General features: G+C 36.1%; 2 protein-coding genes across 2 annotated transcripts; both read left to right on the top strand.

Moving 5' to 3' along the window:
- The first annotated feature begins 406 nt into the window (after positions 1 to 406).
- On the top strand, positions 407 to 8,313 carry LOC118628594 (olfactory receptor 52E8-like). Its single transcript, XM_036259568.1, has 5 exons — positions 407 to 420; positions 974 to 987; positions 3,137 to 4,059; positions 5,568 to 5,630; positions 8,200 to 8,313. Exons 1-5 carry the CDS (start codon positions 407 to 409, stop codon positions 8,311 to 8,313), a joined length of 1,128 nt encoding a protein of 375 aa, XP_036115461.1.
- Positions 8,314 to 16,062: 7,749 nt separating this feature from the next.
- LOC118628593 (olfactory receptor 52E8) lies at positions 16,063 to 17,010 on the top strand. The gene has a single exon (XM_036259567.1). It carries the CDS (start codon positions 16,075 to 16,077, stop codon positions 17,008 to 17,010), a length of 936 nt encoding a protein of 311 aa, XP_036115460.1. The 5' UTR covers positions 16,063 to 16,074.
- The last annotated feature ends 8,683 nt before the right edge of the window (positions 17,011 to 25,693 follow it).

Below are 25,693 nucleotides of genomic sequence, written 5' to 3'. Positions count from 1 at the left end.
AGTAGGGCAAGGAAATTATAGACATATCAGCTTTAGGCTATAACTAAGATGATGTACAATAAAAAGGGAAAGCTGATGGGACATGTCATTGAAGAAGGCAGAAAATCATTTTAAAAGCTCAGGTGTTAATCGGAAAATTTAGGCTTTTAATTAGGAAAGCACAAAATATCAAGTCTCACTGGGAAAAATAAAGAGCAGATGACTCTTGACTCATAATGCCAGTGAGTATAGGGAGGACATCCTCTCCAGTGAATATCATTTATTTTATGCCATAAACCCAGGGAGACTATAGTCCCCATCCCATGGAAGCAGGGCTACTGCACCAATATAAATGCCTTTTCCTTACCAGCAAAGTGTGGATCCAGAGAGATGTCAGAGGATATTTTTAGTCTGTCCTCTTAGAGACATGTGGAATGCAAGGTAAGACTCTGTTATTCATGGTTAGGACTGTGGAAAATATTATGAAAATGGGGAATGATTTCATGTTAAGTTAGAATAGAGTGAGGGGGAAAAAGTAAGTATATGATACAGTATTGGAAAAAGGATGAAGAAAATACAAAATACACAGACAAGCTTTGGGCATTACAAAATTTATTCCCCTAAACTTTCATGGCTACATACATTTCTGTATGTATGTATGTATATAATTATCTATAATCTCTCTCTCTCTCTCATCTATCTACCTTTATATCCATAGTCCCACACATGAAACAGCAGGTGAGATGCAGAAGATACTCTGTATCAGCTCAGCTACTTTTTTAACCTTTATGCTATGTACCAAATGTGAACATCAGAGACCAGAAACTATGTTTTTCTGGAACCTAACACATTTCCAAGCTTAATAAATGTCATAAACAGGTATGTTTCTGAACAATTGAATTCACGAATGAATAAGTCATGAAGCATAACTATGACTATGAGTAGAGTTTTTGTTTTGTTTTTTTACATTTTTTGTTTTGTTTTATTTTAATAGGGCTCAAAACCAAGGTAAGAAGATAGCTGAGAAATAAAATCACATGTGGATAGCTTTGGTCATTTACTAGTAGCATATGCTATTGGATTGGGAATTAGGCACAGATAAGATAAAAAGGTTTAGAGCAACTTTTCCAATCTTGGTATTACTGACATTTTGGGTCAGATTACTTTTTGTTATTGGGGTGGGGAGGTCCTATGCTTTGTAGGATATTTAGCAACATTCTTGGCATCTACCCATTAGACATCAGTAACACTTCCCCTAAATTGTGACAATCAAAATGTTTCCAGACATTGCCAAATATGCCCTAGGAAAAAAATCAACCGGGTTTTCAAATCATTGGTATAAAGTATCTCTTCTTGTTACCTCTATCAGGTAGAGGACATGAAATGCTGTGAGTGTACATGGGTCAAGGTGAGGTGGAGGTGTGGAATATTGTAGAGTAACAACATGATTCAGAACTGAAAAAAAATGGCTGTCTGATATAAATTCATTACAGGGCATTAGAAATCATGGTCTCAAAGAAGAGAGGCTGGGGCCCAGTCTCATCATTGTCACTGGCAAAGATTTGAGGCTCTATAAATATACATTGACGGGATAGATTGGCTTATACTTATGAAAAGAGTAAGTAAATAGTTGGTTTGATCATTGGAAATGTGACTGTTTAAGCACTTAGTTGGGTACCAATTCTGGGTAACATGCCAGAAAAATCAGAAGTGAACTAGGAAAGAGCTCTCTCCTGCAGATAAAACCACAATAATTCTACTACCTCATGCACTAGGTCACTTAAAGAGGGTGCCATTAATCTCCTTTCTTGATTGTCTTACAATATTAACTTAGGATAAACAAATCCAGCAATTTGCACCCAAGCTAGTTACTATATAAAGAACCATTTTGATAAATTCCTTTTCAGCCCAGCTGGTGTGGCTCAATGGCTGAACGTTACCAGTTCGTTCCTGGTCAGGGCACATGCCCTGGTTGTGGGCCCAATCCCTAGTGGTGGGCATGAAGGAGACGGCCAATCAATGTTCTCTCTCATCAATGTTTCTATCTCTCTCCCTTCTCTCTTCCTCTCTCTCTGGAAGGAAGGAAGGAAGGAAGGAAGGAAGGAAGGAAGGAAGGAAGGAAGGAAGGAAGAGGAGAGAGGAGGAAAGAGAGAGAGACAGAAAGAAAGAAAAGAAAAAGAAAAGAAAAGAAAAGAAAGAAAGAAAGAAAGAAAGAAAGAAAGAAAGAAAGAAAGAAAGAAAGAAAGAAAGAAAGAAAGAAAGAAAATAAATTCATTGGGTATTTCTGATTACACTTCCCAATACAGCATCTTAAATTAATTAGCAACTTTTTTTCCAAAGGAAAATGAGACCATTTCAATTTAGAAATTTTATAAATCCAAGTTTATCCAAACTATAAAAGTCCCTGTGCAAAACATTTTCATTTTCTTGTCTTTATTCATGATCTAAAATATTTTGGATGAAGATGGCTATTGGAATATCTAGTTAAGATGGAAACTATATTATCAGTCATCTGGGGTATGCTGGATGGTGTTATGACTTTCCAATGACTCATTCATTGAGGAAACATTGTTTTCTAAGAGTATGTACGTCTGAAGTAGTTTCAGGTGCATGAATAAACAAAAGTAAATTTGTAGCCTCTGATTTCAGGGACAAATAGATGTATAGCCGCAGCCAAATATATACACATATATACATACAAATATATACATATTTATGTATACATATATGTATATATATACACATATATAAATTATCCTCAAGTTTCCCAATGAGAGAATGGGTTGAATTTCATACACTATAGTATTTTTCATATTCATTAAATGCAATATATGTATCACCACAAGATAAAAACCAAAAAAACCCTTTCTTATTTCTACTCCTCACCTTGAATATCAACTGATGGATGTTATTCTCCTCTGTCTTCTTGTTCAACCTTGTGTGAATGGGAATGATCTAAGGAAGAGTGAGACTCGCTTGATCCCTGGAGCCATCTAATGTTCAGGTAAGATGGCAGAGAAGTTTTAACTACATTGAATGAGAGAAAATGACTATTACAATGTTATTTTGAATTGTACCAGGAGACAGGAAGAAAACAACGTGAAGTAATATCACTAATGGGAAGTTAACATTTAACACTGATATGTACAATCAACAGCAGCAGCAGAAAGAATATCTATGCCTAACGACACCTGGTTCCATCCTTCTTCATTCCTTTTGCTGGGCATCCCAGGGCTGGAGCATGTGCATGTATGGATTGGTTTCCCCTTTTTCTTTGTGTATCTTGTTGCACTCCTGGGGAATGCTGTTGTCCTGTTTGTGATCCAGACTGAACATAGTCTCCATGAGCCCATGTACTACTTCCTGGCTATGCTGGACTCCATCGACTTGGGCCTGTCCACAGCTACCATCCCCCAAATGCTGGGAATTTTCTGGTTCAACCTCAGGAATATACCTTTTGGAAGCTGCCTTTCCCAGATGTTCTTCATCCACTTCTTCACTGCTATGGAGAGCATTGTGTTGGTGGCCATGGCCTTTGACCGCTACATTGCCATCTGTAAACCACTTCGATATTCCATAATCCTCACCAGCAAAGTCATCAGCATTATTGGAGGCATTGCCATTCTGCGGAGCCTGTACATGGTGGTCCCACTGCTGTTTCTCCTCCTGAGACTGCCCTTCTGTGGGCATCATATCATCCCTCATACCTACTGTGAGCACATGGGCATTGCCCGTCTGGCCTGTGCCAGCATCAAAGTGAATATATTGTTTGGCCTTGGCAACATTTCTCTCCTATTACTGGATGTGCTCCTAATTATTCTCTCCTATGCCAGGATCCTCTATGCAGTCTTTTGCCTGCCTTCCTGGGAGGCTCGACTGAAAGCCCTCAACACCTGTGGATCCCACATTGGTGTTATCTTAGCCTTTTTCATACCTGCCTTTTTCTCTTTCTTGACACATCGCTTTGGCCACAACATTCCCCGATACATCCACATTCTCTTAGCCAATCTATATGTTGTTTTCCCACCAGCCCTCAATCCTGTAATCTATGGGGTCAGGACCAAGCAGATTAGGGAGCGGGTTCTGAGGATTTTACTCAAGACAGATAAATAGTCAGAGATCTTGGAAGGTTTGAACAGAAAACATGTTTTGTGCACTGTAAAAAGTAGATTGTCATGTCTAACCAAGTAGAAAAAAGGAAGGCAGAAAAGAATATTGAGACACATAACATTAATTGTCTTTGAGTTTCAGGTTTTAACAGTCTGAGGAATACGGTAGACCCAGAAACATGGAAGTAGGGCACAGACTGACATCTGTCAGAAGAGGAGGTGGGGGTGAGATAACCAATAGACATGTATACATAACCAATAGACATGGACAACAATGCCGGGGATGGGGCGGGTATGGGGTGGGGAGGGGGGTGCCAATGGGGTGAAAAAGGAGAAACATCTGTAACAACAAAATAAATAAAAAAATAATAAAATAATAAAAAAATAAATGGCTCAAGGCAAAAAAAAAATGTACATTAATGATAATATTGAATGTTAACAATTTAGTATCCCCATGCAAAAAGTTGAATTTAGACTGTTACTTTACCCCATAGAAAAAATTAGCCTATATTCGATCTGAGAACTAAGTCAAGAGCCAAAAGTATAGTTAAAGAATTAATTGTAATATTGGTCACAATATTTTATATGTAAAACAACAATAGCAACATATTATTAAATGATTAATTAGACTTCATTAAACTTAAAAAATAATTTATTTCAAAGATTCAAATAATAAAATGAAAATGCAAGCCACAGTCTAGGAGAAAATATTTATACATCATGTGGAATGATAATTTGCATTGAAAATAAAGAACTCACAATTTCATTATTAAATGTGTCAAATTATCCAATTAAAACACAAAATTTGTATATACATTTTTAAATCATATAAACAATTACTCAGTAAGTATGTAAAAAAATATCATCATAATTCATCACTGAATATGTGCATATTAAAACTACAATGTGGAACAAATATCAGCTCTCTCTCTGTGAAACTAAAACTTCCTAAAAGGTGTACATCTCTTAGCGTACTTCTGGATAGATCTATATAACCTTTCCATGTGAGTTTATTTCAAAGAAACCAAGGTGAAGATGATAGTCTTCTTTATGGTGTATTTTCAACATTTTTGCATCATGCTTTATGTTTTTGTTAGGAGATTTTACAAAGCTAATGTGTCTTTTTTCACTTGAAGCTTTTATTTATTTTTGGCTTTGATTTTATTTTCAAAGAGAAATTCATAAATTATAATATGAAATAATACAAAGAACCAGCGCCTTAAACTGCTATCGTCCTTGAAAACATTCAAACACTCCTTCAGAATTTTAATGAAAGTCCCTGCCCACATTTCCCATGTTCTTCTAATTAAACTGCTTTTCCTTCAGTACCACCAGCATTCAAAAGAAGTAAAACAGTCCCTTTTTTTCTATTTTATTGCAACAATACAGTTTTATACTGCTTTTCTTTCTTTGCCTTTTTCTTTCTTTTTTTTTTTTAACTTTAAACCATTTATTTTAAATATGTTTGTTTTGTTACAGATGTTTCTCCTTTTCTCCCCATTGACACCCTCTTCCGACTGCCCCCACTGCATCCCCAGCTTTGTTGTCTATGTCCATTGGTCATGCATCCATGCATATAAGTTCTGTGGTTTATCTCTTTCGCCCCTAATCCCCCTCCTCTGAGGTTTGTCAGTCTGTACCCCACCTCTATGCCTCTGGGTCAATTTTGTTCAGCAGTTTGTTCAATTCATTATATTCCACAAATAAGTGAGATCATGTGATATTTGTCTTTCTCTGCTTGGCTTGTTTCACTTAGGATAATGCTCTCCAGGTCCCTCCATGTCATCTCAAAGGATAAGAGATCTTTCTTTCTTACAGCTGCATAGCATTCCATTGTGTACATGTACTGCTGCTTTTTTATCCATTCGTCTACTGATGGACACTTGGGTTATTTCCAGATCTTAGCAATTGTAAATAGTGCTGCTATAAACATAGGGGTACATATATTCTTTTGGATTGGTGTTTCAGGTTTCTTAGGGTATATTCCTAGAAGTGAGATCACTGGGTCAAATGGCAGTTCAATTTTTAACTTTTTGAGGTAACACCATAGTGTTTTCCATAGTGGCTGCCCCAGTCTGCATTCCCACCAGCAGTGTACCAAAGTCCCCTTTTCTCCACACCCTCATCAACCCTTATTGTTGATTTGTTGATGGCAGCCATTCTGACAGGTGTGAGGTGATACCTCATAGTTGTTTTACAATTTGCATCTCTCTGATGATTAGTGATGTTGAGCATTTTTTCATTTGTCTTTTGGCCATTTGTATGTCCTTTTTGGAGAGGTGTCTCTCTAGGTCCTCTGCCCCTTTTTTACTTGGGTTCTTTGTCTTCCTTTTGTTGAGTTCAATGAGTACTCTATATATTTTGGAAATTAACCCCTTATCTGATGCATCATTGGCAATTATGGTCTCCCATATAATGGGTTCCCTTTCCATTTTGATGGTTGTTTCTTTTGCTGTGCAGAAGATTTTTAGTTTGATGTAATCCCATGTGTTCATTTTTTCCTTTGTTTTTCATGTCTTAGGTGTTGTATCAGTAAAAATTCTGCTGCATATGATGTCTGAAATTTTATTGCCTGCATTTTCTTCTAGGATTTTTATGGATTCATGAGTTACATTTAAGTCTTTTTATCTATTTGAGTTTATTCTCCTGTATGGTGTAAGTTGGTAGTCTAGCTTCATGTTTTTGCAAGTAGTTGTCCAATTTTCCCCACACCATTTATTGAACAGGCAGATAGATCAATAGAACAAAACAGAGAACCCAGAAATTGACCCAAGATAATATGATCAATTAATATTAAACAAAGGTGGCAAGAACATACAGTGGAGTCAAGACAGTCTCTTGGCTTTGATTTTCAACAAGTTTACTTAATGTGCTATTTATTTACAAATATATAATTATTATTGAAATGTGTAGTTCTTTTTAAATAAAGTTATGTCTTCCATTTTTTTTTTTTTAATATGACTGACCCTGGCTGGTTTTGCTCAGCGGTTAAAGCATCAGCCAGTGGACCAGAGAAACCAGATTCAGTTCCAGCTAAGGGCATGTACCACAGTTGCAGTTTGTCCCCGACCCCATTTGGGGTTGTGTGGGTGGCAACCAGTTGATGTGTCTCTCTCACATCGATGTTTCTCTCTCTCTCTTTCCCCCTCTCTCCTTCCTGCTCTATTTGAAGATAAGTGCAAACAATGTCCTTCGGTGAGGATAAAAAAAAAACAAATAAAAAAAATAAAAATTATGGCTGATATCTTTCCAAATATTGCTTCTATGTCATTTTTTCTCTCTTTACCTCATGTGATTCCAACTAAAATAAGAGGTTTGGGTATTTATCATCATTTAATAACTTTCCTAAGTTTTGAGTCATAAAAATAATAAGTTAATTCACTTCATAGATTCCATTGACTGGGAATTTAGAGAAAATAAAAGAGGACGGCTCTTCTCTGCTTCGTAATGTTTCACACCTCAGATAAAATCACTCAGATCGCTGAGAGTGACCCAAATGGGTGGCTTGAAGTAGTGAATCCTCCATCTCATTTCTAGGATGGTTCCTCTCTGCTCATGTCTTGCTTCTAGGCCAGGATAGTAGAAATATAGGTTCCTCTGGGAATCTTGTCCAGAGAACCTACATTTGACTTTTCTAGGATGGTGGTCTTAGAATCAACCTCTTACCAAGGTTCCAAGAAGTCATCTACCCAACAGTACAAGATTGAAATTATATGGTCTATCAAAATAAATTCTGAGAAGTTAGATAGCACTGCCTTCAACATACTCTGCTGGTTCAAGCAGTCATATGCCTCTCCAAATTCAAAAGGAGAGGAATTAGACTCACATTTATTGATGAGTGGAGTGTCAATTGTTTTTAAAAATCAAAGGCCACTCTTTTATAATAAAAGAGTCACACAACTAGGAATTGGAAAGAACTTCTCAACAAAAGATATTCATGGAAAAATCCACAGGTAATGTTATGTTTAATGATAAAACCTGAATGTTTTTTAGCTAAGATAAGAAACAGGACAAGAATTTCTACTTGCATGCCTACTATTTTTTTTTTTTTACCTTAATATTTCATGAAGCTAAACTTCATTAATTTTGTTCTATTGACATTTGTACAAAGAGGGCTTTGAAAGCCTGTGGCTCAGAGTTAAGTGGCTGCAACCAGCAGAAAGGTACCACGTCTTCCCGAATGTGCAAGAATATCCTTGTTGGTAGGGAGTTTCTAGTCCCATGATGATTTTCCCCTGTCCAACATAGTTCTGAAATTTTCAGCCAGAGCAATTCAGCAAGACAAGGAAATAAGAAAGGGGATGGTAAAACTAATATATTTGCTGATGGCATGTATATATATACTCACAAAAAACTATTAGAGCAAATGAACATATTCATGTTCATTTATATTCATATAAAAAAGTATAAAAGTATTCAGCAAATTTATGGCAGACAAGAGAAACATATGAAAAGCCATGCGTTTCGATACACTAACAATGAGAAAAACAAAGAGTAAATTAAGAAAACAATTCATTCTACAATACAATCAAAGTATTAACATAATCAGAAACACACTTCAACAAGGACATGCAAGATTTGCACAATAAAAAGTGAACAATCATCGCTGAAAGAAATTAAAGAACTAAGTAACTTGAAAGAGATCCTGTGTCCATGGATTAAGGACTTAATATTGTTAAAATGGCAATACTCTCAAAAGTAGTCTATAAATTCAATGCATTTGCTATAAAAATCCCAACAACCTTTTCTGCAGAAATGAAAACTCACATCTTAAAATTTATATTGTGAGAGGTCCCATAGAGTCAAGATAATCTTGAGAAAGAACAAAGTTGAAAGACTCACACTTTCTATAAAGCTATGGTAATTAATGCAATGTGGTGCCTGCATAAGAATAGCTATATAGATAAATAAAATAGAGTTGATATTTAAGAAATAAACTCAAGTGTCTAATGGCCAATATCTATGACCAGGATAATAGTCTGTAACAAAAATAAATTAATAAAAATTGGAAAAAAAAATAAAATAGAAAGAAAAAAAAAATGAAAAAGAAGATTGGTGCTTAGGTAATCAGATAATCCACATGAAAAACAAATGAAATTGGACTTTTACTTCACATCACATAGATGAATTGAACTCAAAATCAATCAAAAACATAAATTAAGAATGACTAGGAAAATCTTAGAAGAGTACAAGGAAGTGAATCTTTATGAGCTTGAATTTGGCAATGGTTTCTTTTTTCTTGTCTTTTTAATAATACTAAAATTCTTCAATTATAGTTGATGTGCAATGTTATATTAGTTTCAGGTGTAGGCAATGGTTTCTTAGCTATAACACCAAAAATACAAGAAGCAAGAGAAAAATGGATAAAGTGGACTTGATCAAAATTAAAAATGTTTGTGCAACAATTGACACGGCAAGCGAATGACAATAAAATCTGTAGACTGGGAGAAAATGTTTGCAGGTTACATATTAAATAAGGGTACCTAGAATATATAAGCAACTCTTACAAGTAAAGAAACAAACAAACCAAAAACAATTCAATAAGGAAAATGTGAAAAGAACTTAAATAAACATTTCTGTAGAGAAGATATATAAATGGCCAACATGCCCATGGAAATTTGCTCAATATCATTAGTCATCAGTGAAATGCTAATCAAACTCATGACATATCACTGGACACACACAAAGATAGCTGTAATAATAATTTTAAAAAGACAAAGTAAACAATTGTTGATGAAGATGTAAAGAAAAGGGATTCATCATACTTTTTGTTTAGAATGTGAAGTAGTTCAGGTGTTATGGAGACAAATTTTGCGGTTATGCTAAAATTCAAATTACATAGAATTACATGTGACTCAGCAATTCTGCTCCTAAATATATACACACTTAGAAGAACTGAAAATAGGTGTCCAAGCAAAAGCTCTACTCTAATGTTTATAATGGCACTACTCCCAATAAGTAAAAGGTATAAGCAACCCCAATGTTTATCAATTGAAGAATGGGTAAGCAACACGTTATGTAATCATATAATTGAATTTTGTTAAGCTACAAAAAAATTAAAAAATAAAATAAAATACTGGCACATGTCAAAACATGTATGAACCTTGAGACGTTATAAAAAGTATAAGAACCCAGATACAGAAGGACACACACCATATGATACCTAGAGAAGGAAAACTCATAGTAACAGACAAAAAACTGGTGGTTTCCAGGCTCTGGGGAAAGGGCGGAATGTTCAGTGGCTGTTTCATGGGTACAGGGATTTCTTCTGAAATATTAAAAATGCTCTGGAACTAGATAGGAGTTCTACACACACCAGCATACAATAATGAAAGAGGCACAAGACAAGCACACTAGACAGTCCAATTCAATAAAGAGAAAACGGGAGGGACACAGTGATCACTGGTCCATAGGAATTGTCATTTATTATCATTCTGTTGATTATCGCTCTGGAAGTGATCACTTGTTTCTCTTGTTTCTGCTCTCTGGGCTCCTGATTCCACCATCTGGTCATCCTTCCTTTTCATAAAAGCAGCTCTTGTTGGCACCTCTGTTGTTTTTCTCAGTTTTCTCCCCGTCTTTCAATAGAAATGTTGTACTGGTTCTGTCCCTTTCATTGCAAGCTGATAAAATTTCTTTAAAATTGTGTGGGTGTCTTATTGATCAATTTATAAATCTGTCCCACTAATTGGAATTTCCTTCAAGATAAATTCTTCTCTACTTTAGACCTTTTCTTGGACTTCTATTGTGGGTAATACCCAAATAAACTGATGAATAAAATAGAACCGGAGGCATGAATACATGGAACAGACTGACAGATGTCAGAGGGGCGGGGTGTGGGGGAGACTAGCATAAAGGAAAGTTAAGTGATTAGCCAAAGAACATATATAGCCCATGGACACGGCATGGTGAGGTCAGAGAAAGGGGTGATGAAGGCTGGGTGGAGGTTGGCAAAGGGGCTGGTGGTGGAATGGAGAACATCTGTAATAGTATCAAAAGTAAAAAAAAAAACCCTTAGAAACCTTAAGATTAATAAAGAGCATATGTGAAGCACACCTTTAAAATTTTGGAAGTCTTTTTACTCTGTCAGATATGTATAAGAAACTGATATAAGTCTTTGAGATCTTAACAAAGACTTTATAGTCCCACTCTTAATTTTATTTTTGTCTTGAAGTTCTTTTTATTTTGAGAATGTTTAGCCATGAATAGAGAGTGTGACTGGAAAGAGACTTGATTAAAAAAAAAACACAAAAAGCAACAAGTCTTGGCTACTTTATATCACCTCTAAATTTTATTGAAAATGCAATAATCCCATTTTTACTAGTTCCTTTATATCCAATTTTTATTTTACATCACTAAAATAAATCATTTGATACTTTTGATGTTCTGCTTGGAGACCACTTAAGCTAAACAGTTCATGATACATGTTTTCCTTTTTCCATGTTACTGAAGGCAATAGTTTGGCCAAACTTGCTCTATATAAAAACCATCCTTTTACTTAGGCCATCAATTCTCCTTACTTTTCTTCTGCCCTCACCTTCATCCTCCTGAAGGCCCATCACTCTTTCTCTCTATGCATGGCTCTCAAACCAATGACACATGTTTTGAGTTCCATTAATATGGAACCTATTTTAAGGTAGAACATTGTCTCTTGATTTTTTTTTCTTGTGTATAACAAATTCCAAAACTTAACAGTGTAAAACAATAAATTAAGATTCTATAAGTCAGGAATTCATAGAAAGCATGCCAGAGAAGACTCTCATTTTTCTCTGCAAAACAGCATTTTAGTTGGGGTAGGTCAAATGGATGAAACTGATTTAAAGAATTTGGATACTCAAAGGGTAAGAGATCTTTTTTTCTTACAGCTGCATATTATTCCATTGTGTAAATGTACCACAGCTTTTTTGTCCACTTATCTACTGATGGACACTTGGGTTTTTTTCCAGATCTTAGCTATTGTAAGTAGCACTGCTATGAACATAGGGGAGGAGGAGATCATTGGGGAAAAAATGGGGGACATCTATAATACTTTCAACAACAACAACAACAACAAAGAACTTTGATACTGCAACAAATAGGGTAGGTAATTGAAAGCTAGTGTCTTCACTTACACTTCTGGGGCCGAGGCTCAGCTAAGACTCTTACTTGTAGCTAAACTTTGAAAGGTTCTTAATCTTAGAGTATCTTCTCTCTGCCCTGGTCATCAGCCTCTTTCCTTGACCATATAATCATTAAACATCTGGTGGGGTAATCATGTGTAAGGAGTTAGGTTCACCTTATCAAGCTTTCTTCTCTCCAGATCTTGGGTCATCACATCACATTTTTGTTGCCTTATCTTGTCTTTCACTAGAATAGTTCATAGGCAGTAGGGTGAGGGAATTATAGACATATCAGATTTAGGCTATAACTAAGATGATGTACAACAGCCCTGGCCGGTTTGGTTCAGCGGTTAGAGCGTCGGCCTGCAGTCCTGAGAGACCCGGGTTCGGTTCCCGCTAGGGGCGCGTACCTCGGTTGCAGTTTGTCCCTGGCCCTGGTCGGTTGTGCGGGTGGCAGCCACTCGATGTGTTCCTTTCACGTCGATGTTTCTCTCTCTCTCTCTCTGTTCCTCTCTCTCCCTCCCACTCTACCTGAACAAAAAATGGAAAAATGTCCTCGGGTGAGGATAAAAAAAAAAAAAGATGATGTACAACAAAAAGGGAAGGCTGATGGGACATGTCATTGAGGAAGGCAGACAATCATTTTTTTTTTTTTTATCCTCATCCGAGGACATTTTTCCATTTTTTGTACAGACAAAGTGGGAGGGGGAGAGAGGAAGAGAGAGAGAGGGAAACATCGATGTGAAGGGACACATCGAGTGGCTGCCACCCACACGACCAACCAGGGCCGGGGACAAACTGCAACCGAGGTATGTGCCCTTAGCGGGAACCGAACCCGGGTCTCTCCGGACCGCAGGCGGTCGCTCTAACCGCTGAGCCAAACCGGCCAGGGCGGCAGACAATCATTTTAGTAGCTCAGGTATTAACTGGAAAATTTAGGCTTTTAATTAGAAAAGTAGAAAATATAAAGTCTCACTGGGGAAAATATGAGAAGATGACTTATGACTCATAGTTCCAGTGAGTGTAGGGAGGGAATCCTCTCCAGTGAATATCACTTAGTTTATGCCATAAATCCAGGGAGACTATAGTCCCCATCCCATGGAAGTAGGGCTACTGCACCAATATAAATGCCTATTCCTTACCAGCAAAGTGTGGATCCAGAGAGATGTCAGAGGATAGTTTCAAAGTCTGTCCTGTTAGAGACAGGTAGAAAGCAAGGTAAGATTCTTTTATTCATGGTTAGGACTGTGGAAAATATTATGGGAAATGGGGAATGATTTCATGCTAAGTTAGAATAGAGTGAGGGGGAAAAAGTAAGTATATGATACAGCATTGGAAAAAGGATGAAGAAAATACACAGACAAGCTTTGGGCATTACAAATTTTATTCTCATAAACTTTCATGGCTACTTACATTTCTCTATGTATATAGGTATGTATGTATCTAATCATCTACCTATAATCTATTTATCATCTATCTATCTATCTATCTATCTATCTATCTATCTATCTATCTATCTATCTATCATCTATCATCTATCTATCTATCATCTACCTATCTTTACATCCATAGTCCCACACATGCAATAGCAAGTGAGATGCAGAAGAAAACTCTGTATCAGCTCAGCTACTTTTCCCACCTTTATGCTATGTACCAAATGTGAACATCAGAGACCAACAACTGTGCTTTTCTGGAATCTAACACATTTCCAAGCCTAGTAAATGACATAAACAGGGATGTTTTTGAAAAATTAAATTCACGAATGAATAAATCATGAAGTGTAACTGTGAATACTAGTAGAGTTTTTTACATTTTGTTTTATTTTAATAGAGCTCAAGACGAAGGTAAGAAGATAGCTGAGAAATAAGATCACATGTGGATAGCTCAGGTCATTTCCTAGTAGCATATGCCGTTGGATTGGGAATTAGGTAGAGCTAAGATGAAGAGGTTTAGAGCAACTTTTCCAACCTTGGTATTACTGACATTTTGGGTCAGATTACTATTTGTTGTTGGGATGGGGAGTCCTATGCATTGTAAGATATTTATCAACATTCTTGGTTTGACTACCCACTAAACATCAGTAACACTTCCCCTAAGTTGTGATAATCAAAATGTTTCCAGACATTGCCAAATATGCCCTAGGAAAAAAATCAACCCTGATTGCAAATCACTGGTATAAAGTATCTCTTCTTGTTACCTTTATCAGTTAGAGGACATGAAATGCTGTGAGTGTACATGGATCAAGGTGAGGTGGAGGTGTGGAATATGATAGAATAACAACATGATTCAGAACTGAAAAAAATGGCTGTCTGATATAAATTCATTATAGGGCATTAGAAATCATGGTCTCAAAGAAGAGAGGCTGGGGCCCAGTCTCATCACATGGCAAAGATTTGAAGCTCTATAAATATATATTGATGGGATAGATTGGTTTATACTTATGAAAAGAGTAAGTAAATGGTTGGCTTGATCATTGGGAATGTGACTCTTTAAGCACTTAGTTGGGTACCAATTCTGGGTAACATGCCAGAAAAATCAGAGGTGAAATAGGAAAGAGCTCTCTCCTGCAAATAAAACCATAATATTTCTGTCACCACATGCACTAGGTCACTTAAAGAGAGAGCCATTGATCTCCTTTCTTGATTGTCTGACAATATTAACTCGGGATAAACAAATCCAGCATTTTGCCACCCAAGCTAGTTACTATATAGAGAGCCATTTTAATAAATTCCTTTTCAGCCCAGCTGATGTGGCTCAGTTGTTGAATGTCAACCCATGCACCAAGAGGTCACCAGTTCGATTCCGGGTCAGGGAACATGCCCAGGTTGTGGGCTCAATCCCTAGTGGGGGGCATGTAGAAGGTGGCCAATTGATGTTCTCTCTCATCCATGTTTCTCTTTCTCCCTCTCTCTTCCTTTCTCTCTCTCTAAAAACAAACAAACAAACAAACAAAAAAACAAACAAACCAATAAACAAAAAAAATTGAAAACTCGTTGGTATTCCTGATTAGACTTCCCCAAATAGCATCTTAAATTAACAATTATATTTGTTCAATGGAAAATGAGATCATTTCAATTTAGGTATTTTATAAATCCAAGTTTATCCAAACTTTAAAAGCCTCCATGCAAAATATCTTCATTTTCATGTCTTTATTCATGATCTAAAATATTTTGGATGAAGATGGCTACTGGAATATCTAGTTAAGATGGAAACTATAGTATCAATCATCTGGGGTATGCTGGATGTTGTTATGACTTTCCTCTGACTCATTCATTTAGGAAACATTGTTTTCTAAGAATATGTACATGTGAAGTAGTTTCAGGTGCATGAAAAAACAAAAGTAAATTTGTAGCTTCTGATTTCAGGATCAAATGGAGGTATAGACACAGTCAAATATATAGACATACAAATATATACATATTTATGTATACATATATATGTATATACATACAAATATATACACATGTATAAACGATCCTCAAGTTTCCCAATGAGAGAATGCATATGCTATAGTGTTTTCATATTCATTACATGCAATGTATCTATCACTGCCAGATAAAAACAAAACTAAAACCTTTTTTATTTCTACTCCTTACCTTGAATATTAACTTGATGGATATTCTCCTCTCTCTTCTTGTTCAACCTTTTATGAATGGGAATGATCTAAGGAAGAGTGAGACTTGCTTGATCCCTGGAGCCATCTGATGTTCAGGTAAGACTGGCAGAGAAGTTTTAACTACATTTAATGAGAGAAAATGAATATTACAAAGTTATTTTGAGTTTCTTCAGGAGACAGGGAGAAAACGAAGTGGAGCAAGAATCACTAATGGGAAGTTAACATCTAACACTGATATATAGAATCAACAAGAGTGATAGAAAGAATATCTATGCCTAATGACACCTGGTTCCATCCTTCTTCATTCCTTTTGCTGGGCATCCCAGGGCTGGAGCATGTGCATGTATGGATTGGTTTCCCCTTTTTCTTTGTGTATCTTGTTGCACTCCTGGGGAATGCTGCTGTCCTGTTTGTGATCCAGACTGAGCATAGTCTCCATGAGCCCATGTACTACTTCCTGGCCATGCTGGACTCCATCGACTTGGGCCTGTCCACAGCTACCATCCCCCAAATGCTGGGAATTTTCTGGTTCAACCTCAGGAATATATCTTTTGGAAGTTGCCTTTCCCAGATGTTCTTCATCCACTTCTTCACTGCTATGGAGAGCATTGTGTTGGTGGCCATGGCCTTTGACCGCTACATTGCCATCTGTAAACCACTTCGATATTCCATAATCCTCACCAGCAAAGTCATCAGCATTATTGGAGGCATTGCCATTCTGCGGAGCCTGTACATGGTGGTCCCACTGCTGTTTCTCCTCCTGAGACTGCCCTTCTGTGGGCATCATATCATCCCTCATACCTACTGTGAGCACATGGGCATTGCCCGTCTGGCCTGTGCCAGCATCAAAGTGAATATATTGTTTGGTCTTGGTGACATTTCTCTCCTATTATTGGATGTGCTCCTAATTATTCTCTCCTATGCCAGGATCCTCTATGCAGTCTTTTGCCTGCCTTCCTGGGAGGCTCGACTGAAAGCTCTCAACACCTGTGGATCCCACATTGGTGTTATCTTAGCCTTTTTCATACCTGCCTTTTTCTCTTTCTTAACACATCGCTTTGGCCACAACATTCCCCAATACATCCACATTCTCTTAGCCAATCTATATGTTGTTTTCCCACCAGCCCTCAATCCTGTAATCTATGGGGTCAGGACCAAGCAGATTAGGGAGCGGGTTTTGAGGATTTTTTTCTTAAAAGATGGTTGAATATTAGTGGTCTTAGAATGTCTTATGGTTCATTTTTTCTCTATATGCTCATTAGAAGAGGTTAAGAGAGAGGGGAGGGAGAGAGTGGAGGCAAATAATCCTTTGAATTTAAGGATAATAATGAATTTATTCATATTATAATTCTAAGGTTTGCATCTATTACAAAGGCTTCTGTTTATATTGTTTGATAATCAAGATCACCTTATAATCTGGTTACTATTGTCATTTAGTATTGTTAGTAACAATTTGGCATTGTTATCTGATTCATCTGAAAATCTTGCTGTTAGTAGGAGTCAGATTATTAAATTGGCTGGTTTTTAAATTAGACCGTTTTCTGAATCACCAGAGGAAATATGAAAGCAACACAATGAAATTTGCTCAGGGTTGTAGATAATTTTGGTGACAGGATTCTTGAAATAACAACAATGATATTTACAATAACAATAATAATAACAATGACATTATTAACCTCGTGAGCATGTACTGTTCTAAATAATTTACTTATGTTAACACATCTATTTTTTATGTGAATTCTATAATGTGGTTACTTTTAACATTCGCATTTTCATATGTGTAAACTGTGGATCAGAAAATACTCCATAGCAAATTATGATCAAGATTTTGGCTTCCGGCATCTAGAGAAAGAGAAGACATACATTCAGAAATAAAATAAGGAGAGCAGGGAATAATTGTGCCTCATTATACAAGGTACATTCATTGAATGAATATTAATGAACTTCTACACGTGCTCAGTTGTACGTGGCTGTTTGGTGATAGGCAGACAAAAAGACAGAATCCTTTGTCATAACACACTTACTGTAGGAGAGAGGCTATTAAAGCTAAGAACATTATGCTGCAGGATTTCATATTAATTTATATTTGGGAGGATCTTTTTAGAAACTTTGTGGTAGTATTCAATAAATATTTCAAATACTGGGCCAGTATATTGAAGATAGCCATATAAAACAAACTATATATTTGAATTCTTTTCACTTTCTAAAATAATCATATGGAAAATTATTGACCTATTCCATAAAGGCGGTGTTATTTGAAACTACATTCAAGAGAACCTGCCAGAGTTATGTTATCTCTTTTACTTCACTTGAAACTTCTAATTTTTATCAGTTTATAAACATAGAAATTCTACTGAAAATATAGATACTGCCTTCTAAATCATATAGTTAAATATAGCAAAATATTGCAAATATGACATCATACATATTTATATATCATATTTGCTTAAAAGTATGCATAGACTACAGTTATTTTTTGTATTTAGAAAATCTTATAGATCAAAATCTAATAGACATCAGACAAATTCATTAAGTCAAGCTAGCCTGTACATTCAAAGACTCCTGACTCTGGATAAGGTAAGAAAGCTTTAGTCATTAAAATAGCAACAAAAGAGGTTAACTATTGGTACATTCACAAAAATAATATAATTCAGATATAAGTAAATATGAAAGTTAATAACATTATCTATAGCAACTTGAGACTCGGATAAAATAATCACAATCAGAAAAAAAATATCCTGAAGACTTTTAAGGAAGAAAATACAACTTGCAAATAAGTGTTTTAATTATTGAAGGATGAGCCAAGCCAGTGTGGTTCAGTGGATGGGGCATTGTCCTAGGGACTGAGAGGCCCTACTTCGATTCCCCATCAGTACACATGTCTAGTTTTGGGCTAGATCCCCAGTAGGGAGCGTGCAGGAAGCAGCCGATCGATGTTTCTCTTTCACATCAATGTTTCTATCTCTCTGTCTTCCTCTCTCTCTCTAAAAAAAATCATTAAAAATATTTAATAATCAAAGGATGAAAATTAAAAATATTTCTTTGGCAAACTTAAGTTGTACACTACTTGCGCTTACTGACATTTCCAGTTTTCTCTTTTTTTCCAGGAACATTGGGGAACTATGTGTCCAGCCTCTTGTAGATAGACTGGCCATGGGACTTGCTATGACAAATAAAATATTTGTAGAAGTAATCTGACCAGTGTCAGTTCTCAGAGGAAACATTTGAGTCATGATATGTTTCTCCATTTTCTTTCCCATGCTCTTATGCACCCTAAGGCTTTTGTTAAGATTCCATGTCACCCTGGCCAGTGTTGTTCAGTGGTTAGAGTTACACCAAATTCCAGTTCGATTCCTGGTCAAGGGCACATACCTGGGTTGCAGGTTCCAGCCCCGGCCACAGATGGGGTGTATGTAGGAAGCAACAGATTGACGTGTCTCTCCCACATCAATCTTTCTCTCTCTCTCTCCTTCTCACTCCCTCCTTTCCTCCCTTGTACTGTCTCTAAAATAATATCAATGGAAAAAAGTATCCTAGATGAGGATTAATAACAACAAAAATTCCATGTCATAGAATTCTGGTGCCTTCAGAATAGATCCCTGAATGACTACAATAGAGTCCTTCCTCACCACCATAACCTGTATTAGTTATGTAATATAAGCAAGGATTAAACCTTTGGTTTTTTTTAATACACTGACATTTTGGATGGGGGTCAGTGTTAGTTCAGCATAACCTAGACGATCTTGAATGATAGCATACACACGGACAGAATGTGTACAGATATATCCAAGAATAGCTGAGGTTTTCCTGAAGAACAAAGTTGGAATACTTACACTGCCAGAAAACAAGACCTATTCCAAAGCTATTACAAAGACCTACATATATTATAGTAATTGGGAGAGTGTGATTTTGGTGCAAATATTAAAAAACAAAACAAAAAATAGCAACAGCAGTCCAGTGAAACTAAATACAGAACCCAGAAACAGACCCACAGGTGTATGTTTACCTGAATTATGGCAGAGATAACATTGCAGTATGGTGACAAAAGATATCTCAATAAAAGGTGCTGACTCAATTGGAGAGCCTCATGAAAAAGGAATGAATCTTGATGTTTATCTTACATCATACAGAAAATCCTTCCCAAATACATTGTAAATGTAAAATGAAATAAGCCAGTCAGAGAAAGACAAGTACTATATAATCTCACTTATGTGGAATCTAACTAGCAAAACAAACTAACAAACAAAATAGAGAAAGACTCATAGATACAGAGAACAGACTGACAGCTGTCAGAGGAGATGGGTGGTTGGGGCAGCTGGGTGAAAAAGGTGAAGGGATTAAGCAAAAACCCCACAAAACTCATAGACAGAAAATATGATTATCAGAGGAAAAGGGAGGTGGGGGAGGTTTAATAAGAAGGTAAGGGGGGTATAAATGGTGATGGATGGAGACTTGACTTGGGGTGGTGAACACACAATATACAAATGATATATTATAAAATTGTACACCTTAAACCTATATAATTTTATTAACCAATGTCACCCTGGTAAATTCAATTAAAATATTTAAAATAACAACAAATGAATGCAATTGAAAGGGAAAACAATAACATTTCTGGAAAAAAGAGAATACCTTTATAACCTTTCAATAAAGAAACATTCTAAAATAAGACACAAGTACATATACATGCTAACATTATTGAAAATATATTGATTAGTAAATGTATATTAAAATTAGGAACATTTTTTTAAAAAGTAAACTATTGAATTTATTAGGGTGACATTGGTTAATAAAATTATATAGGTTTTGCTTTAGTCAGGTGGCTCAGTTGATTGAAGCATTGTCTTATACAACAAAAGGTTGCTGGTTTGATTCCCAGTCAGGGCACATATCTAGGTTTAAGGTTTAATGCTCGGTCAGTGTGTGTATGGGAGGCAACCTATCCATGTTTCTCTCTCACATCCATGTTTGTTTCTCTCTCTCTCTCTCTCTCCCCCCGGTCCCCTTTCTCTCTCTAAAATCAATAAACCCCAGAGACAAAGAAGTAGGGTACAGACTGACAAGCCTCAGAAGAGGGGGTTGGGAGGGAAGGAAGAGATAAATAAACCACAGAACTTATATGCATGTATGTATGACCAATGGACATAGACAACAAAGCTGGGGATGGGGCGGGGGGGTGGAGAAGAGGCTGTCAATGGGGGGAAAAAAAGAAACATCTGTAACAAAATTAAGTTGATAAAAAATAATTTAAAAATAAAATAAAATCAATAAACATACCCTCAGGGGAGGACAAAAAATTATATATGTTTCAAGTGTACAGTTCTATAATATATCATCTGTGTATCGTATTGTGTATTCATCATATTTAATCAAATCTACTATTAACAGCCAATTGACTTGTATTACCGAATATTTAGAGAACTCCTTTAATTCAATAAGAAAAAGGAACACCATACACAGAATGGTAGTATCTCAGAAAACTAATCATGTGCATATTCTATGACCCAAAATTCTGCTCCTAGGAATATACTCAACAGAAGCATGGCATAAAGCCATCTGCAGATAATTCAATGATCACAGAAGCACTATATGCAATAATCAATACAACTCAAATGTACATTAATATAATTTATAAAGTGATATATTTAAACTGTAAAATACTGGGTAGCAATGAGAATGAACAAATTATAAGTATAAACAATGAATGAGCCAGATAGAAAAATATTACATTACACGTGTGTGTGTGTGTGTGTGTGTGTGTGTGTGTGTGTATAACCCTCTCATCTATTTTAAGGTAAAAAAAAGAAGTGGTAACACAAGAGCTGAATTGTCAAATCAGATTCACATAAGCAAATGCTAATGATTTATCCTTATCGGATCGTCTATTTATTAGTATATTTACAAGAGGAATTAACTAGTATTATTACTTTTTGTGTGTCACTCGGGGAGGAAAGAAAAAATGGTTTTAGGTCAGCTGCTAATTCTTTGCTTTTTTGCAGGTAACCATTATATATGGTGCTAAAAGTTAGGATTGTGGTTATTTTTTGCAGGTAGCAGTAACTGGGTGCTGATATAAAGTGGCTTCTGAATTACTAGCAATACACTGTTTTTTTATTTTTTATGTTTGATGTTGGTACTTAATGAACATGTATTAACCTAAACTCAGTGTTGTATGCATTTTCCTAGAAGTCTGTTACACTTTAATATAAAGTATATTAAAATATATCTCAAGAAACAATTAACAGAAATTTTAAAGGTAACACCTAAATGTACAAAACTTTTAGAAGACCACATAGAAGAAAATCTTTGTGACTTTGGCTAACGCTGAGTCTTCTTAGCTATAATACCAAAGGCACTATTCTTAAAGGAAAAAAGAAGATAAGCCAAATTTTCTTAGAAAAATAAGAATTTCTGTTCTTCAAAATACATTATTTAGGGAAGAAAAAGACAAATCACAGACAAGGAGAAAATATTTGCAAAACACATATGTGATAAAGACTTGTATCCCGAATACATAACGAATTCTCAAACACAATAATAAGAAAACAACCCAATTTTAAAAACGGGCAATGATTTGAACCGGCACTTCACCAAAGAAAATTATACATATGACAAATAAACATAAAAAAATGGCTCAGCATCATGACTTCAGGGGAAATGCAAACTAAAGACGCAATGAGGCAGCACTATAAGCTATTAGAATGATTTAGATACAATGCTGAGGATGCCAATTACTGATGAGCATGTGGCCCACTGATACTCTCATACACAGGAAATTTCAGTGCCCTCTAGCCAACAACCACCAGGAATATATCTGTAGTAAAAGAAGTAGGGTTTGTTACTTAGTACACCACATGCAGTGATGAAATGTCAAAGGACTCAGTGAGAGTGTTTGAGTTTTATGGTGAATTTGGACTTGTTTTGGGATGTTTTTCAGAAGCAACTGGTTTTTAAAAAAGCTAATTTGCCCTGGCCGGTTTGGCTCAGCAGTTAGAGTGTCCGCCTGTGGACTTGAGAGTCCTGGGTTCAGTTCCTGCTAAGGGCACCTACCTTGGTTGCAGTTTGTCCCTGGCCCCATTTGGGGTTGTGTGGGTGGCAACCACTGGATGTGTCTCTCTCACGTCGATGTTTCTCTCTCTCTCTTCCTCCCTCTCTCCCTCCCTCTCTATCTGAAAGATGAAGCAAAAATGCCCTTGGGCGAGGATAAAAAAATAAAATAAAATAAGGCTAATTCATACATTGGGTATCTTCATAATATTTATATATAAAAAGAGAGAAGAATGGAGTAGGGGCTAAAGCTATGTGTGATGAAGTAGCCAGCCACTCATATTTGCTAGGAGGAAACTTTTTTTTTGGGGGGGGGGCAGTATTTTTGTTTTTCTCTTTGCTCAGACATAATTATGGAAGGGTCTTGTTTTTATTTCACTACATCATCATGAACACAAAATGATCTTGTCTGATGTTCATATTTTGTGAAAATGGATGTGTTAAGTGGGCACCATCATGGTCAAGATGTTGGTGCCAGGCCAGCTATCAATGTTAGAGCTGCTTTTTTCTTTCTCAAAAGAAAGCCATTCTCACATGATTCTACATTTATCCCATATAGAATCCAAGCTTTCTGTAGTGTCTTCAAATAATATGTTCCTATTTTACTTTGCAGTTTCTATTGTGCCACCTTTCAACTCCTTTCTAAAGGAGAAGGAGTTAGAAGACCTGGAGGGTTTACTGGTTATCTGCATTTCTGTAGCTCTATAGTTAGCACCATACAACTTAAAACTTAGTTATTTGCATATTTGTATATTAGTGGTTAGTATTATTTTTACACCTAGAATATGAGCTTCGGGGTGGGGGAAAGATCTACAGAATTGAAACATATCTGAGCAATACTTAATCTTAACTAAATAAGTGCTCAATGGCTAATGTGATTTCTAGATCAAGTAAATGATATTTGCTAGAAACAAAGTGGCATGATCATTAGAGAATGTAACAACCCTGGTGACAAGGCGGGGGAATTCCAGGTAGGCTCAGACATTATTCTTGTGGGACTGATGACAAGAGAGCAATTGTGGATTGTTAGAAAATGAGAAATGATTGCGAGTTGAGAGCCTAAGGGGAGCAACTTGAAAGTCCCAAAGGATTCCTTTGCCCATGTGCTTTTTTATGCCCATAAACCTGTGGTGAGAACTTGTGAACTCACTTTCTTCCAGACTCTTATCCCATGGAGCCCCAGAAGAGCAGCTACTCCTCGTCAGGGAAAGGATTTTCAATTCCAGTGTAAACTTTTCTCTTTGAACTACAGTAATGATGCTGAGACATGCTTGGAGCAGTGATTAGTCAGAAGTGTAGAACTGGCCATACCTGAGCCTGGTGAGTTGTCTACAGGCTTAGCTCCCAAATGTATTTGAAAATATAGACTTGGACTTGGATTTATTGATTTAATCCTCTTGTTCACTTTACGTATTATATAAATATTAATTTGAATGAGATAAATAAAAATAATTTGCATGTTTATTTCTAATTGGTGAACATTCAAGTAATGTTACGTATTTTAGTATTTTATCATTTCTTTTCACAAGTATGACTCTTTTAATGATAAGGAAAAAAATAGTAAAAACTAAAGTCAAACAAGCAACTTGTTTTGTTGACATATTGTTGAATTTATCTTTCTTTTCTCTCCCTCTCTTCCTTCTGCCTCCCCTGCCCTCTCCCTCCTCCCCTCCCCTCCTCTCCTCTCTTCTCTCATTTCCTTTTCTCTCCTCTCTTGCTCTCTCCCTTCCTCATCACTGCCCTCACCACATCTTCTCTGGAGGGACCTGGAGAGTATTATCCTAAGCGAAACAAGCCAAGAAGAGAAAGACAAATATCACATGATATCACTTATTTGTAGAATATAATGGACATAACAGTCTGAGGAAGAGGGTAGACCCAGAGACGTGGAAGTAGGGTACAGACTGACAACTCTCAGAAGAGGGCAGGGGGCAGATAAACCACAGAACTTATATGCATGTGCGCATAACTGATGGATATGGACAACAAAGCTGGGGATGGGTGGGGGGTGTCAACAGGGAAAGAAAAGGAGATACATCTGTAACAAAAATAAATTAAAAAGAAGAAAAGAAAAGAAAATCTATAGCCCAACAACAGCAACAACAACAGAATAATTCTCTCTTTTAGTTTAATCCTATTGAACTGTATTATGCTGCTGGTTATTTCAGAATGTTTTTATATATTTAATATAAAAAAACTTTATTCTCAACATTTTTTTAAATCAATAATTTTCTGTTTCTATTTCATTGTCACTAATGGTGGAGAGCTTCAATAATTTAATACCTTCAGATTTCAAATAGTACATAGATTTTTAAAAGCACAGTTTTTTCCATTCTGATTTACGCATATATGACATACATCAGGACATGTTTATGTACATATTCTCTTTCACTTCAGTTTCCCATATTATCAAGCAATTTTAGCAATAAATATATAAGCTGTAGATAGAAACACACAGCAATATAAAAATAATGAGTTTTTAAAAGTTGATATCACTTTTTCTTTCCTGTAAAAATTGCTATTGAAGGAAATTGTTACTTACTGACTCTTTCAGTCTGTCTTTTACTATTTTTTTCTGATACTAGGGTCTGTCTACATTGGGAAAAAATAAGACAATCCTCTTTCTCTCTCCTAGGTCATGATCATGTAATTATTTATTTAGCTATCCACCTTCTATCTATTTGGCATGGGTTAGAAAGATGACTCTACTTTTTTGAAAATTTATTTTCTTTTTTTATTATTGTCAATTTACTAACTAGCTGCTTGATTCATACAGTTGTGAATGGGGATGGGTCTAATTTGAGTTGAAACATTTCTAGCATACGGCAGCTGCTTCTGAACTA

This window comes from Molossus molossus, unplaced genomic scaffold, assembly GCF_014108415.1.
Source record: "Molossus molossus isolate mMolMol1 unplaced genomic scaffold, mMolMol1.p scaffold_m16_p_13, whole genome shotgun sequence".
NCBI classification, from domain to species: domain Eukaryota; kingdom Metazoa; phylum Chordata; class Mammalia; order Chiroptera; family Molossidae; genus Molossus; species Molossus molossus.
Note: the sequence above shows the minus strand (reverse complement) of the source record. Positions and strands in the feature narration are given on the sequence as shown.

Excerpts from the sequence above, each read along its gene's own strand:
- LOC118628593 (XM_036259567.1), top strand. The coding sequence starts at position 16,075 with ATGCCTAATGACACCTGGTTCCATCCTTCTTCATTCCTTTTGCTGGGC.
- LOC118628594 (XM_036259568.1), top strand. Across the intron at positions 4,060-5,567 it reads CCAAGCAGATTAGGGAGCGG|ATGTTTCTCCTTTTCTCCCC; the intron begins GTTCTGAGGATT and ends GTTTTGTTACAG. Across the intron at positions 5,631-8,199 it reads CCCACTGCATCCCCAGCTTT|AGGGCTTTGAAAGCCTGTGG; the intron begins GTTGTCTATGTC and ends ATTTGTACAAAG.